This window comes from Heteronotia binoei, chromosome 1 (assembly GCF_032191835.1).
Source record: "Heteronotia binoei isolate CCM8104 ecotype False Entrance Well chromosome 1, APGP_CSIRO_Hbin_v1, whole genome shotgun sequence".
NCBI classification, from domain to species: domain Eukaryota; kingdom Metazoa; phylum Chordata; class Lepidosauria; order Squamata; family Gekkonidae; genus Heteronotia; species Heteronotia binoei.
Window position 1 is genome coordinate 244,028,773 of NC_083223.1, and position 14,214 is coordinate 244,042,986.

Genomic DNA, 14,214 nt, shown 5'->3' on the forward strand with positions numbered 1-14,214 from the left:
TCTGGGGCAGAGAATTGAAGATGCTTGTCAGGGCTATAATAAGAAAACTGGTGAGGGATAGTATCACTGTTATTGCAGGGCTTTTTTTTTTGTAGCAGGAACTCCTTTCATATTAGGCCACACACCCCTGATGTAGCCAATACTCCAAGAGCTTACAGTAGGCCCTGTAAGAAGAGCTCTGTAAGTTCCAGGATGATTGGTTACATCAGGGGGGTGTAGCCTAATATGCAAAGGAGTTCCTGCTACAAAAAAGCCCTGTGTTTCTGCACAACAGTTGTGCACTCCTATAACCCAGGTTGGTTTACCAGCTGTGTGGTCAGGGCTGCCAAGTTAGTCTGTCACAGCAAAATCAGTCCTGTGGCACCTTAAAGACCAACCATTTTTGATTCCAGCAGTAGTACTTCCCTTTCCCAGATATGACACTACAGAATACTGCAGTTCTCTATGGGGATCTTTTTAATTATTTCATTTTTTTTTCATAATGCTTTCAAACTAGAAGTTCCTGTAGAAGAACAACAGATTAGTCTCTTCCCCAACAATACACAAACAAAATATAGTTACAGCCACCGGTTAACCACTTCTTTGTTGATGAGCTGTGATTAATAACGTAATATGGTAGGCCAATAGGGCACAAATGAGAACGAAAGGCTAGGAGATGGTGTCACAATAGCTGGGGATCTCTGTTCAGAATAGGATCTTGAGGAAGCAGAGGAACAGCTAGCTTACAGTTTTCGACAGGTGGACAGATGGAAGCTGAGAGAGCATATTGTTGTTAAGTGCAATTTTATTTATTTATTTAATGTATTTATATCCTGGCGTTCCTCCAGAGCAAATATGGGTCTTCCCTCCTCCCTTTTATCTTCACAACAATCCAATGAGGAAGGCTAGGATATGACTGAATGCCTGGTGCAAGGTCACCTAGTAAGTTTCGTGGTAATTAGGGGGTTTGCACATGGGTCTCCTCAGCCCGGAGCTTTTGCATATTAGGCCACACTCCCTGATGTCACAGGGCCTTTTTGTAGAAAAATCCCAGCAGGAACTAATTTGCATATTAGGCCACCCCCCCTGGCACCACTATTGTTTCTCACAGGACTTTTTTTGTAGAAAAAGCCCAGCAGGAACTAATTTGCATATTAGGCCACACACACCTCCCCCCCCACCCGATGCCAAGCCAGCTGGAACTGCATTCCTGCTCCAAAAAAGCCCTGCCTCAGCCCAACTAGTTTAACAACTGTTCCACACTGAAACTGGGGTTCACCTTTAGGATGCGGCAGAAATAGCTCTCCAGTGCTCTACTGGGATCTTACAGCATGGGTTCTGTAAGGGAAGATCTTGCCTCACTAACCTGTTAACTTCTTTGAGGGGGTGAACAAACATGTGGACAAAGGAGATCCGATAGATATTGTTTACCTTGACTTACAGAAAACTTTTGATAAAGTTCCTCATCAAAGGCTCCTTAGTAAGCTTGAGAGTCATGGAGTAAAAGGACAGGTCCTCTTGTGGATCAAAAACTGACTAATTAATAGAAAGCAGAGAGTGAGTATAAATGGGCAGTCTTCGCAGTGGAGGACAGTAAGCAGTGGAGTGTCGCAGGGCTCAGTACTGGGCCCCATGCTCTTTAACTTGTTCATAAATGATTTGGAGTTGAGAGTGAGCAGTGAAGTGGCCAAGTTTGCAGATGACACTAAATTGTTCAGGGTGGTAAGAACCAGAGAGGATTGTGAGGAACTCCAAAGGGATCTGTTGAGGCTGGGTGAGTGGGCGTCAACGTGGCAGATGAGGTTCATTGTGGCCAAGTGCAAAGTAATGCACATTGGGGCCAAGAATCCCAGCTACAAATACAAGTTGATGGGGTGTGAACTGGCAGAGACTGACCAAGAGAGAGATCTTGGGGTCGTGGTAGATAACTCACTGAAAATGTCAAGACAGTTTGCGATTGCAATAAAAAAGGCCAACGCCATGCTGGGAATTATTAGGAAGGGAACTGAAAACAAATCAGCCAGTATCATAATGCCCCTGTATAAATCGATGGTGCAGTCTCATTTGGAATACTGTGTGCAATTCTGGTCACCGCACCACAAAAAGAATATTATAGCATTGGAAGAAGTCCAGAAAAGGGCAACTAGAATGATTAAAGGGTTGGAACACTTTTCCTATGAAGAAAGGTTAAAACACTTGGGGCTCTTTAGCTTGGAGAAACGTCGACTGTGGGGTGACATGACAGAGGTTTACAAGATTATGCATGGGATGGAGAAGGTAGAGAAAGAAGTACTTTTCTCCCATTCTCACAATACGAGAACTCATGGGCACTCAATGAAATTGCTGAGCAGTTGGGTTAGAACGGATAAAAGGAAGTACTTCTTCACCCAAAGGGTGATTAACACATGAATTCACTGCCACAGGAGGTGGTGGCAGCTACAAGCATAGCCAGCTTCAAGAGGGGGTTAGATAAAAATATGGAGCAGCGGTCCATCAGTAGCTATTAGCCACAGTTTGTGTGGCCACTGTGTGACACAGAGTGTTGGACTGGATGGGCCATTGGCCTGATCCATCATGGCTTCTCTTATGTTCTTATGCTTGCTTTAGGAATGTCTGTTTTGTTTCTACTATTTTACGCTTTGTGAAATAATATTTGTAAGTAAAGTAAATAATACAAAGACATCATGACAAATCAGGATTTGTTTTGGCAGAGGGTGACGCAACATACTCTGATCACTATATCATAGTGGTCTTGAAACTTTCCAGACCCCAGACCTACCTGTAACTTTGGACATCAGCAGAGGATCCATGCAAGCATGTGGCAGGATGCTACCACATGACATGTGACAGGAAGAGGAGGAGCTGGATAGTCCTACTTCCTGAATTATGAGTTCCTATTGAGTTAACTTTTTTATTCTTGCTGTTTTCAAGGTCACTGGGTCCCATGTTGATGCCTGGGTGTTAAAGGTGTGTCCCGGGTATAGAAAGCTTGAATACTCCTGTACTAGACCACAGTGGTGCTCTTATTTGATCATTAAGAGCAAGAACCTGCTTGACAGGTATCCTTGGCAGACCAGACAACTGACGTCTCCTCTGCAAACAGAACTGGAACCTGCTTAGCTTCAATGCTTAACAAAAGCAACAACTTTATTGCGTGAATTGGCATTTGACCAAATGCACCTGGATGCTGGGGAGTTGGGAGCTACAGAAATGTCCCAAACTCAGCCCCATAAGTAAATCTCACCTGTGCTGCGTGCAGCATGAATTACTAGGCAAGGAAACAAACAGGGTGTGGGAACGCTGTCTAATTTGGGAGGGGCAGGCTGCCTGTCACTTGGTGGAATCTGCTAACAATAGTTTGCTTTGCAGAAAATGCGAATGGGAACCGAGGGGATCAAAAGCAGCTTTCCTTCTTGTGATGGTTAGAGATGGCTATTTTTGCAGACACTAGCTGATTTTCTGTCCCTCCCTTTCCCACAACTATGCCTCCTAGCCCTTCCAGTGATCACTGTAGCCATTCAGATTGCTCCTGCAATGCTAGTATGCTCTTTTCCCCCCAGAACCTCCTGCATGTACCCCCCCCCCCACTTTAATGCTAGTCTTAGATGGTTGCACAGCTACAAAAAAAATCAGAACAACACACACACACCACTCTGAACTGCAGCTCATGATTTAAAGACAGCATGCTGAGGTGGACCTTGGGAGGGTCAGGAAAAGTGCACTCCCAGATTCATGTAAAGACTCTACCACCACCCATTACCCCAGGGTTGCTAGACTATCATTAAGCAGGATTCATCATTTACAGATGTTAATTAGTTCTGCTTATTGTCTTCCATAGCACATTTGATTCTGTGTTTATTCCACTTTGCCCATCCTCATCCACCCTGAATGGATTGAATTCTCTTTGGTTATTGTTTCAAACTGATCTCTGTATACAATCTCCTCCTCACTCCTGACTTTCTGTTGCTTGCAGCCTTGAATATAAACATATCTGCTATTGAGGTGTACTTCATGTATCTGATGAAGTGAGTTCTGACTCACAAAAACTTATGCTTAATTAGAAACTTAAATTTGGTACATCTTAAAAGTGCCACTGGATTTCTGTCTGGTTCTGTTTTTTGGTGTGATGCTATCGTGCTTGAAATAGTGGTAGAATTCAGAGGTGGTCAGAGGTGACTCTGCTACTTCAGGTGGTTACTATCTTAGAATGATTCCCCATGCCTATATATATATTTCCACCAGTTCTTAGAGAGGCATAACATCCCTTTGGGGTTTCCCCAGAAGTGACATCACACTTTCACTGACAGCCACTTCCCCACCCCACTTGGTTTCCTGCTGGTTGCTAGACAACCCTATTTGACAAGGCCCTTGGCGGCTGGTGGTCTGTAGTTTGGAACCAACCTTTGATCATAGCTGTAAGAGCAGGGTTAGCCCTTCTGCCTCACTTTTGGAAGGCTTCAGTAGTGTATTGCTGGCTGTTGTTTTATCCTGGGAAATAGATGGATATTATTTGTTGCAGAGGCATATTTGGTGTAGTGGTTAAGAGCATGGTGTAGTGGTTACGAGCCTCTGGGAGAACCAGGTTTGATTTCCCACTCCTCCACATGCAGCTGCTGGTGTGACCTTGGGTCAATCATAAGTCCTGTCAGAGCTGTTCTCTCAAGAGTGGTTTGTATTAGAGCTCTCTGAGCCCCATCTACCTCACAGGGTGTCTGTTGTGGGAAGAGGAAGGGAAAGAAGATTGTAAACTGCTCTAAGACTCCAAGTGAAGGGCAGGGTATAGAAAAACCTATAGGTCACCATCTGAGTTTTATAATTTTAATTAAGTTATATGCTGTTTTAATTGTATATTAATTTGTATGTTTATATATGTTGTAAATCACTCAGAGCCTGGCGTGAGCCGGGGTGGGCGATCAATTTATTAATTTAACAGCTTGCTTTTTTGAAGGGGTGTGTGTGCCTTTAAATCTGTAGGAGACAGGCATTTTATTTATAAAATACCTTTAGGGTTTATAAAATTGGAGTCACATTTCCCAAATCTATTTTCCCCACCAAGAGCTCAAACTAACACACAGTTAAAATGAAGTTTTTCTCAACAGGTCATTCTTTGTCCAGTAACTCAGGTGAGAGCCAAACAAATGGTTGCATCGCATACTCTCTGCCAGAAAACTCTCCAAAACATCCAGGCATGACAAACCCAAATCACCAAAAGAGAGGGAACCCCGAAATGACAGATCTAGAACATCCGATAAGTTTGGGTCTGCAAGCATTATGTTTGAATGCAACCGTCCCAGGCTCCTTGCAGTTCAGGAAGCTCCCCATGATTCCACGGGAGGAAGAAGACATATCCAGAACAGAGCCTCTGAATCCATGCATGGATGGCCAAGTTTATGAAAGCATCACAGATGAAGAAAGGAAATTGTTTTCTGAGGACTGGTCAAAAGGGCAGGAAAGCTCTGGCTTGCTATCCAAGAGCTCAAGCTGTGCTACAGTGGGGTTAGCAGAATCTGGCGGGAAAGAGAGCAGAACTGCAGAGGTAAAGGGCATGCATTCACAGTCTGGTGATGCATCAGTACTATTGACAGTGACCCTCGAGAACAATGAGTCACATCTGCAGCTGCAGGAATTGACATGTGAACGAGATGCTCCTACTGAATCTGACTCTGAAATAGAAAAGAAGCTACGGGCAATGTATGCTCGAGTGTGCAAAAAACCCAAGACAGAGCAGCAGTGTCAGCCGGCAAACCATGACAAGCCTACAGAAGAAGGAGAGGAAGAACCGCCACCCATCCCGGAAAAACATTTTGATGATCTCTATGAAAGCATTGAACTGGAGATGCAGGTAGGCTGATTAGCTGTCATGCTGGACCCCCAAGGGAGCTGGTTCACACATGCACGTTGGTTACAGGGGAGAAGGGGCATCATCAAGCAATCTGTTACTTATGTAAATTGCCATCACAGATAGGAAGCTTCCTATCTCTTTACACTAAGTCAAAATGTAATGCTTTTCTTTGGAGACAGTTCACACATTCAGCTTCCATTGATTTACTGTAGAGATGATGTAAATACATGTGTGAATTTTGTCACAGCTACTCTAACAAGGCCCCACGTATATTATAAACTTTTAGCTATCACCACTTACCCAGAAATAACAGTCAGCACTGTAGATTCACTGGAGGTAGTGGTGGAAAATGCCATTGTTGCAACCAACTTTGGGTGACCCTTTTAGAGCTTTCAAGGCAAGAGATGATCAGAAGTGGTTTGCCATTACCTGCCACTGTGTTGCAACCCTGGACTTCCTTAGTGGTCTCCCATCCAAATACAAACCAGAGCTGATCCTGTTTAGCTTCTGAGATCTGATGAGGATCAGGCTAGCTTGCACCATCTAGTTTCACTAAGTATGGGAAATTCTGTTAGGGATTCTTAACTTCTTCCCCGAACTCCAGTTTTGTGGGAAAGAGGGTGTCACATAGCTGGGGACCAGGAAGGGCCTTCTACTGGCTGCCACCACTCTGGTAAGGGTCTGTCTGGGAGGGTCCAGAGCTCACCCCCCCCCCCATGTCTTCCTTCTTAAAAAACACCTATCCATGACCAAAGAGACATGAGGACCCAGGTGCTGTAACAATATCAAGTTTATTGTAAGTGCTCAAAACAACAAGTGATTTGTAAAAACTTTTAGTGCAACAGTGAAAACAGTAAAGGTTGGTGCAAAGAAATAAAAGCCCTGAGGTGACTAGCTATACATTCCCTTCCTCTAATCCCCAAATAGACTCACCATCCCTTGGGTAAGGGATCCCTCCTGCTGCAGCCTGTCTCCAGTTTAGCCTTTCCAAAGAAAACCCACTTCCCTCTGTAGCTGGCCTTTTATTGTTTCTTCCCAGGCCCCACCCCTCTGGGCAAGTTTTCCCTCCAAAACTGCTGCCCACCCAATCAGAGGGACAGAAGCAATCCTGGGAAACATAGGCCCTGTAGCTACTTTAATACAGGCTTTCCTGGAAGCTGGAGGCTGCACTTGGCCTAGGATCAATACAAAGGGAATGACTATTTAAATCAGTTAAAGGTTGTAGTGTGCATATATACCTGCTTTGCCTTTGGAGAACAATCCCTGAACTGATTTCTCCTCATTTGATTGGTATTCAATATGTGATCCAAAGGTTAAAGTGAACCAAAGGGGTTAAAGTGAGCTGTTGCAATCAGGAGCTCTTCATTCATCACCTGTCTTTCATTTTAGAATTAAGTTATTATTGAGGAAGTAGAAGGGGGATTGTTGTCTGTGCTGGGTAGGGCTCATCAGCCCAGTGAGCTGTGAAGGATATAAGCCTGTCCCCACCCTTCACATGGATGGGGTGCTTGGGAACTCCCTTGTGTTTACTTTTGGTGGTTAGAGATGGTCTGGGGGGGAGACCGAGTTTCACATTCTGGTTCAAAGCTCACTGTGTGATACTGGTCAAGTCACTCTCTCTCAGCCAAACCTAGCTCACAGTATTGTGTGAGGATAAAAAGGTGAAAACCATGTGCATCACCATGAGCTCCTTGGACGAAGGAGGGCAAGATAAAAAGGTGTTCAACAGCTGATCCATCTAGTTCAGTAGGATGGCAGTGAATCTCTAGCAAATAGTAGGTCTTTCCAGTCTCTAAGATCTTTTTGATTGGAGGTAGCAGCAACTGAAACTGGGACCTTCGTTCACCGCTGAATTTATGTATCAGTTTGTGTCTGTACACTTGCATAGAGGTCAACACTGATTATACATTCCACATGGCTTGGTTCCAAGGACACCCACCAGACAACATGGGTGGGTGCTGTAAGAGAAGCTGCTGTACAGCTCCCAATTAAAGCATGACATGGTAGTCAGTGTTGTACTAAGATCTAGAAGGCCCAGGTTTGAGTTGCCACACTGCCATGAAAGCTTGCTAAGGGACCTTGGGTCAGATACTTTCTGTTGACCCAATGTACTTAACCAGGGGGAGGTGTTGTTATGAGATAAAATTAGGCTTGCCAATTCCTGGGTCCCAACAGTGGACCTCCCAGTTTTGCAGGCTCTTTCTTGCCCCCAGCCAGCAGGCCAGCAGGGCAGAGAAGCCCCACCCCAACAACCTCCACGTGACTTTCCACCTGGGAAGCCTTAAGAAGACACATAGGAACAGCTTGCTTTTTTAAGGGGTGCGTGTGCCTTTAAATCTGTAGGAGAGAGAGATGCTGGAACTCTTTAGTACAATTCATTTGAATAACTCATTTGCATATGCCACACACCCCTGACATCACCGGAAGGTGATACTAAATTATATCAACTCAGCATCTACCTTAAAATACTTCTTGAAATATAATTGTCATAATAAAACCTTACTCCCATCATACTTTCTAAATTACTTTCTCCTATGTGGTCACAGTGGCATGATGAAGATTTCCATCTGACTGCTTCATATGTTTTGGTTATCTTACCATTTTTTGTGGGGGAAGATATTAGAAAGTTTGTCAAATTGTAGAGTTCAGCAAAATTCTCACAGGGGGTTTGAACAATGGAGCCCAGAAGCAAGTATTGGGGGGGTGGGAATAAGAAATAAAGAGCACAATAAAATTGAGAGGTTCTGTCTGCAGTGCCCTAGTGGAGAACCATCAACAGGCATGATAGGAAGCTTCACACCACACTTTTCTCATTGCCTTTCTTGCTCTCTTTCCACAGGGAAGTGAAACGCCAAGCATCATAACCCCACCAGATGCATGAACCAAGGCACGGGGAAACTGACAAAGTTCAACCCTAGGTCAAGGCTTTTTCTAGGCCTTGCAGGGGGGCACAGAGCCTTATTTGGTGCAAAAAAAAAGCATCCCAGGAGCCAGACTCTTTTCTGTTGCTGGTCCCTGAGGGGCTCCGGTGACCATTCTAGAAAGGCGGTGGTGCATCGGATCCTGGCAGCTCTGCAAAATGATGCAACATAGTGACTCTTCTGTGTTTACAGAAGTACCCCCTTCTTCTGCCAGAATCAAATACACACCTAGCATGTGATAATTGCTTTGAGATGGGGCAATGTTGTGCATTCTGCTCGTCTTGAGGGGATAAGGCTATTCCTGGCTGCAGGCGGGAGCCAGCTCGGCAGCAATTCCTTGAGAGAGCAGCACATCTGAAGCAAATTAGGGAAAACAAGAAGAAATATGACTTTCTGACATGCTCAGATCACTGGAGTACACTGTCTCCCTGCACCTGTAACTTCATTGTTCTCTAAAAGTTGTGACTTATTAATGGGAGACATTCATATCTGCCAGATTTTCCTTGTCCCCTCTCTGTCTTTCCTGCAGTGGATTTGGAACAAATTACCTTTGTGGGATCCACTTTTGAACTTGATTCAGATAGATCATTGCAGAATGCTTTGTAAATTTAGAAGTGTTGAAGTCTGGGGATATTATTGAAGTATTCAGGAGAGTAAAATGTAAAGCAGACTGAATTCCAGAAGGTTTCTCTCCCTTCGCCTGAGTGCCTACATTAGAGAATGGCCAATAAGATTCATGCACATTTGGGGAAAATAATTCTAGGTATGATCTTCAGGAGGTAGAAAGCACTGAAGACATCAACTTCTTATCTTGCCATAAAAATAGCAAATAAAGTGATAGGAAGAAGTACTGAAAACAGTAACTTTCAGTACATTTTCAGGTTGTATGTGTGTGTATGCAATTCTGCTTGGTCCACCACTTGAGGGGGCAAAGATAAAACTGGAGAAAGTGGAAAACGAAGAATCATTGGCCACTAAAGTGATCCAAAGAATGAAGTGCCTTTCTTTTCAAGAGGGGAGGCATGGGAAAGAGTCAGGATCCATGAGCTTTGTCCAGTGGGAGTTCTCTTCAAGCTTATATTTCCATGCTCTCAAACTTTGCCTCACAGTCACAAGGTCTGCACATTTTCCATTTAAAAGAAACTGATTATCAGCAATGTTATTGGTATGTATTTGCCCAATATATATATATTCTTAATCATGAGGCTTTGTATGAAGTGAACACAGATATAGAGTTGGTGCAGCAATATTTGGTACAGTGCTGGAGATCGGAACTCTAGTCTCATTTGAACCACATTCTTAACCTCTGTTCCCATCTGTAAAATGGGCAGTCTGGAAACCTGCCTTGCAGCACTGTTCTGGACACACATGGCTTTGTTTTTGCATCTCTGCCATTTGTTTTCAGTGACCCAGGCTCAGGAGAACTTCCTGGTGGATTTTGCCAATGGTGAGAAAATAGATGTTACAAGAGGGCCCGAGCTTGTAGATCTCAGTAAACTACACACACAATCATCCTTTCTGCATCACGATGATCCTTCCTTGGTGTTGTGTCCACTATCAGCCATAAGCAGAATTATATTGGTCTTTCTGGAGATGGCATTCTTAAAGCTGCCTCATCTTAGCATACTGAGATAAGATGTGTATGAAACTCTTAACATTTTGGGGTTCAATGTTATCCTTTTTCATAATAAAAAAATCAGTTTCAACTGTTGCAATGAGTGCCTTTTAGAAATCGAATATAAACCCATTAAGTTCCTACCCCCTGCATTGCCCTTCCCTCCCCTAATAGACAAAATATCAATGAGGGCATTGTCTTCTGCCCCAATTTCCCCGTGCACACACTGCACACTTTGCTGAATGCTGGCTACTATCTCTCTGGTACAGAAACAAAGGGGAAGCTATGCTAATGTGCTGTTGGCCGGGCCTTGGGGCTGGAAACAAAAGAAGACCATTCAGAGTTAGAGCCTCAGGGTAGCCCATCGGTTGCAATGCTTTCTGGGAGCTTGGCTGTTGTGGAGCAATGGATATGGTAGTTAGAGACCAGACAGGTTATGAGAAAGTTAAAAGGAAACAGCGGATGGTTGCTTTTTGGTAACCAGTAAGGTTTTTTGTTCTCTTGTTGCCTTGGGATGTTTTGAAACCACTCAAAACCTGGGATATCCTTATACAATATACAATAACACAGGCCTTAAGGGACGATGGTGGGTGGGCCTTCAAGCCACAGGCATGTAGGCCTCAGCCACCTCCATGGACATTCTGAATGTCTGACTTGGGCTTGACATAGTCCTGAGTTGTGCTCAGAGAGCTGCTTCTGTCTGCAACCACACTAGGATCACAGTTAGGGTAGGCATTAGCATACCCTGAAGTGGGGAAGCTGCTGGGGCCCAGGGCTTCTGGTGTGGCCCACTGCCACTGACATGCAACTCCCCTCCTCCTAATTGCACACTTACAAGCACACGGCAATCCATGTTCCCAGCTGTGTGCACTGCCCAGTAGTGTAAGCATCTATGAGAGTAGGTGGTGAGAGGGCTCATGAGGGGGTGGGGAAAGTATGCACAGGCACTGCAGCTTAGGGTTGCCAGCTCTGGATTGGGAAATACCTGGAGATTTTGTGGGGTGGAGCCTGAGGAGGGCAGGGTTTGGAGTGGGGAGGGACTTCAATGCAGTATAATGCCACAGAGTCCACCTTCCAAAGCAGCCATTTTCCCCAGGAGAACCAAACTGTTGCCTGGAGATCAGTTGTAATCCCAGGAGACCTTCAGCCACCACCTTGGGGCTGGCAACCTTACTTATGGGTTACCTTGGGGCTCTAATTGTGGGAAGGGAGCAGGGGAGGCGGGTCTGGTAGTAGGTAGAGGAGAGGAGCCCCCCAAAATCTGGAACTGGCCCTGGTCAGAATGCATTAGGCAAGCCTCACTGAAATGGGGGTGGGTGGGGGTGGGGAGTCTGCATATACAATAACACAGACTTAAGGGGTTGTTAGGATGAAGGTAAATTATGTGAAGTGCTCTAAACACCCACAAATGGTGACGAAATAACAATAGTATGATTATTACTGGTTATTTATTTCCAGGTGGTCCATTAAAGACTTCTGTGAGCCCAAAGTGCCCATCTACCATGGTTGTGGCCTGCTACATCCATGTTTCTGTGCTCCCATCCAGCTTTCTGGACCAGCTTTCCTGGTTTGGAGCCCCCCCCCCCACTTCAGGATTATTAGAAAGCTGGGGGGGGGGGAGGGAAATGTTGGTTGGACACACCATTATACCCTATGGTGACTGGTTCCTATAGGATATAATGGAGAATCAATCTGTGGGTATCTGAGGCTCTGGGGGCTGTTTTTTTGAGGTAGAGGCATCATTTTTTCAGCATAGTATCTGGTGTCTCTCCTCAAAATACCCCCCCAAGTTTCAAAAAGATTGGACCAAGGGGTCCAATTCTATGAAACCCAGAAGGAGGTGCACCTATCCTTCATTATTTCCAAATGGAGGGAAGGCATTTAAAAGGCATGCAGTCCCTTTAAATGTGATGTCCAGAACTCCCTTCAGAGTTCAATCATGCTTGTTATACCCTTGCTCCTGGCTCCACCCCCAAAGTCCCCAAATATTTCTTGAGTCAGACATGGTAACCCTAAATCTGCAAAGATTAATAATAATACTGAGAGTTTGCATGAGAATATTTCTGTCCTGTGGCGCAGAGTGGTAAACCTGCAGTATTGCAGTCCAGGCTCTGCTCACAACCTATGTTCAATCCTAGCAGAAGCTGGGTTCAGGTAGCCGGCTCAGGTTGACTCAGCCTTCCATCCTTCTGAGATCCCCCCCAGCTTGCTGGGGGAAAGTGTAGCTGACTGGGGAAGGTAATGGCAAACCACTCCGTAAAAAGTCTGCTGTGAAAACGTCATGATGCTACATCACCCCAGAGTTGGAAATGACTGGTGCTTGCACAGGGGACTGCCTTTACTTTTTTATTTCTATCAAGTCCCTTCCAATGCAGAGTGACAGTAGCAATACTTATCCTCAGGGAAGGCTCCCTGTTGCGCCTCTATATGAAGTCTTGCTCTAGTCTTGCTGCCTTTCAACCAGGAAATGTGTCCAAATCATGTAGAAATGCAGAGAATAAGCTCCTCTGAGGGCCGATTATATGTTCTTTAAAAGTAAAATGGGGAGTTAGTTCAACAACGTAAAATGGGTAGGCTATCACTATATCTCCAATTTGAATACAGGAGGGGGAAAGCATGCCTCTGCTTTCTGAACTTTTGAAATACTGTCCTATATACTGCTGGAAACTGGATGATGGTGCCAAATGCAGCCTCTTTGTCTCTGAGAAGCAGCCACATGGCGAGGCTGCAATGGCAGTTGCTAACAGATGCCCTCAGCAATTCCCTCCACAGTTCACTGCCTTGAACTCCAGCCCAAATCTGCTCTGTTGTGCTTTAATACTTGAAGTAACCAAAGAGAGGTCACAGAGATTGGTAAATAGAAAGCAAATAATAACAACTGTGATATGTTTACAAAAAACTAAGTCAATTTTTCAAGTGTTTGATAAATATTAATACATCTCTGTTTATTCACATCAGCATAAATATCAACAAGTCACTCAACAATGTTAACCAGCACAGTCCAGTCGTCTGATGCTCTTCTCTGTTGCAGGAGTCTGCTTGGTCCTCTTCACCTCAAGTCTCACCCAGGGCAAATCAAGTGCAATAGCCAATAAAATGTTCTTTGTGTCTTTCTTACTCTTGTACTATGTTGTAGACAAATAGCATAAGAGGTCACAATTCTGCAGACAGGCTCACTCAAACACTTGTTTCAATAGGCTTCCACACAGCAGAAGACGTGTAGACTCTGCAAAATCTCTTCCCACTCTCTTTCTCATAGGCATAAATATCAGACAACTCTCAGAGCTATCTAGGCAGAATCGTGACCTTCTTATGCTATTTGTTTACAACATTATACAAGAGTAAGAAAGACACAAAGAATGTTTTATTGGCTATTGCACTTGATTTGTCCTGGGTGACACATGAGGTGAAGAGGACCAAGCAGACTCCTGCAACAGAGAAGAGGGGGGTGCGTGGCGACGCGGAAGATGGCGGACACTTGAAGCAGCAGCTCCCGACACACAGTCCCTTTCTGCTCCTCCCGCTCCCGTTCTTCTGTTATATTCTTACCTGGCATGGGCAAACGAACAGCAGGAAACTCCAAGGCAGCCAAGAAAACCCCCGCGAAAGCCGCACCGACGCAGCAGGTACTCAATTTCCTTCCAACGAGCCCCGGGCCCTTACTCCACTCTGAAATGGCATCCAGCCCTTCCCCCGGCCCCGCTTCGGAAGAGGGCTCTTTATTGACTACCCAAACCTTCCAAGCAGTGATCTCACGTTTGGAGGACGCAATAGGGGATAAAATTTGTAAAGCTATTGCACCCATACAATCAGAACTGAAGAAAATAAACGAAACACTAACAGCAGTCACCCAAACT

The 14,214-nt window shown here is 44.8% G+C and overlaps 1 protein-coding gene across 1 annotated transcript in view; it reads left to right on the forward strand.

The window, feature by feature from the left end:
• The window catches only part of LOC132579740 (uncharacterized), a 75,021-nt gene extending 64,573 nt beyond the window's left edge, over positions 1-10,448 (forward strand). The window contains exons 5-6 of the mRNA XM_060250373.1: positions 5,079-5,821; positions 8,661-10,448. Coding sequence (XP_060106356.1) covers positions 5,079-5,821; positions 8,661-8,702 — 785 coding nt within the window. The 3' untranslated portion in view covers positions 8,703-10,448. The remainder of the gene's footprint in view (positions 1-5,078; positions 5,822-8,660) is intronic.
• Positions 10,449-14,214: the final 3,766 nt, after the last annotated feature.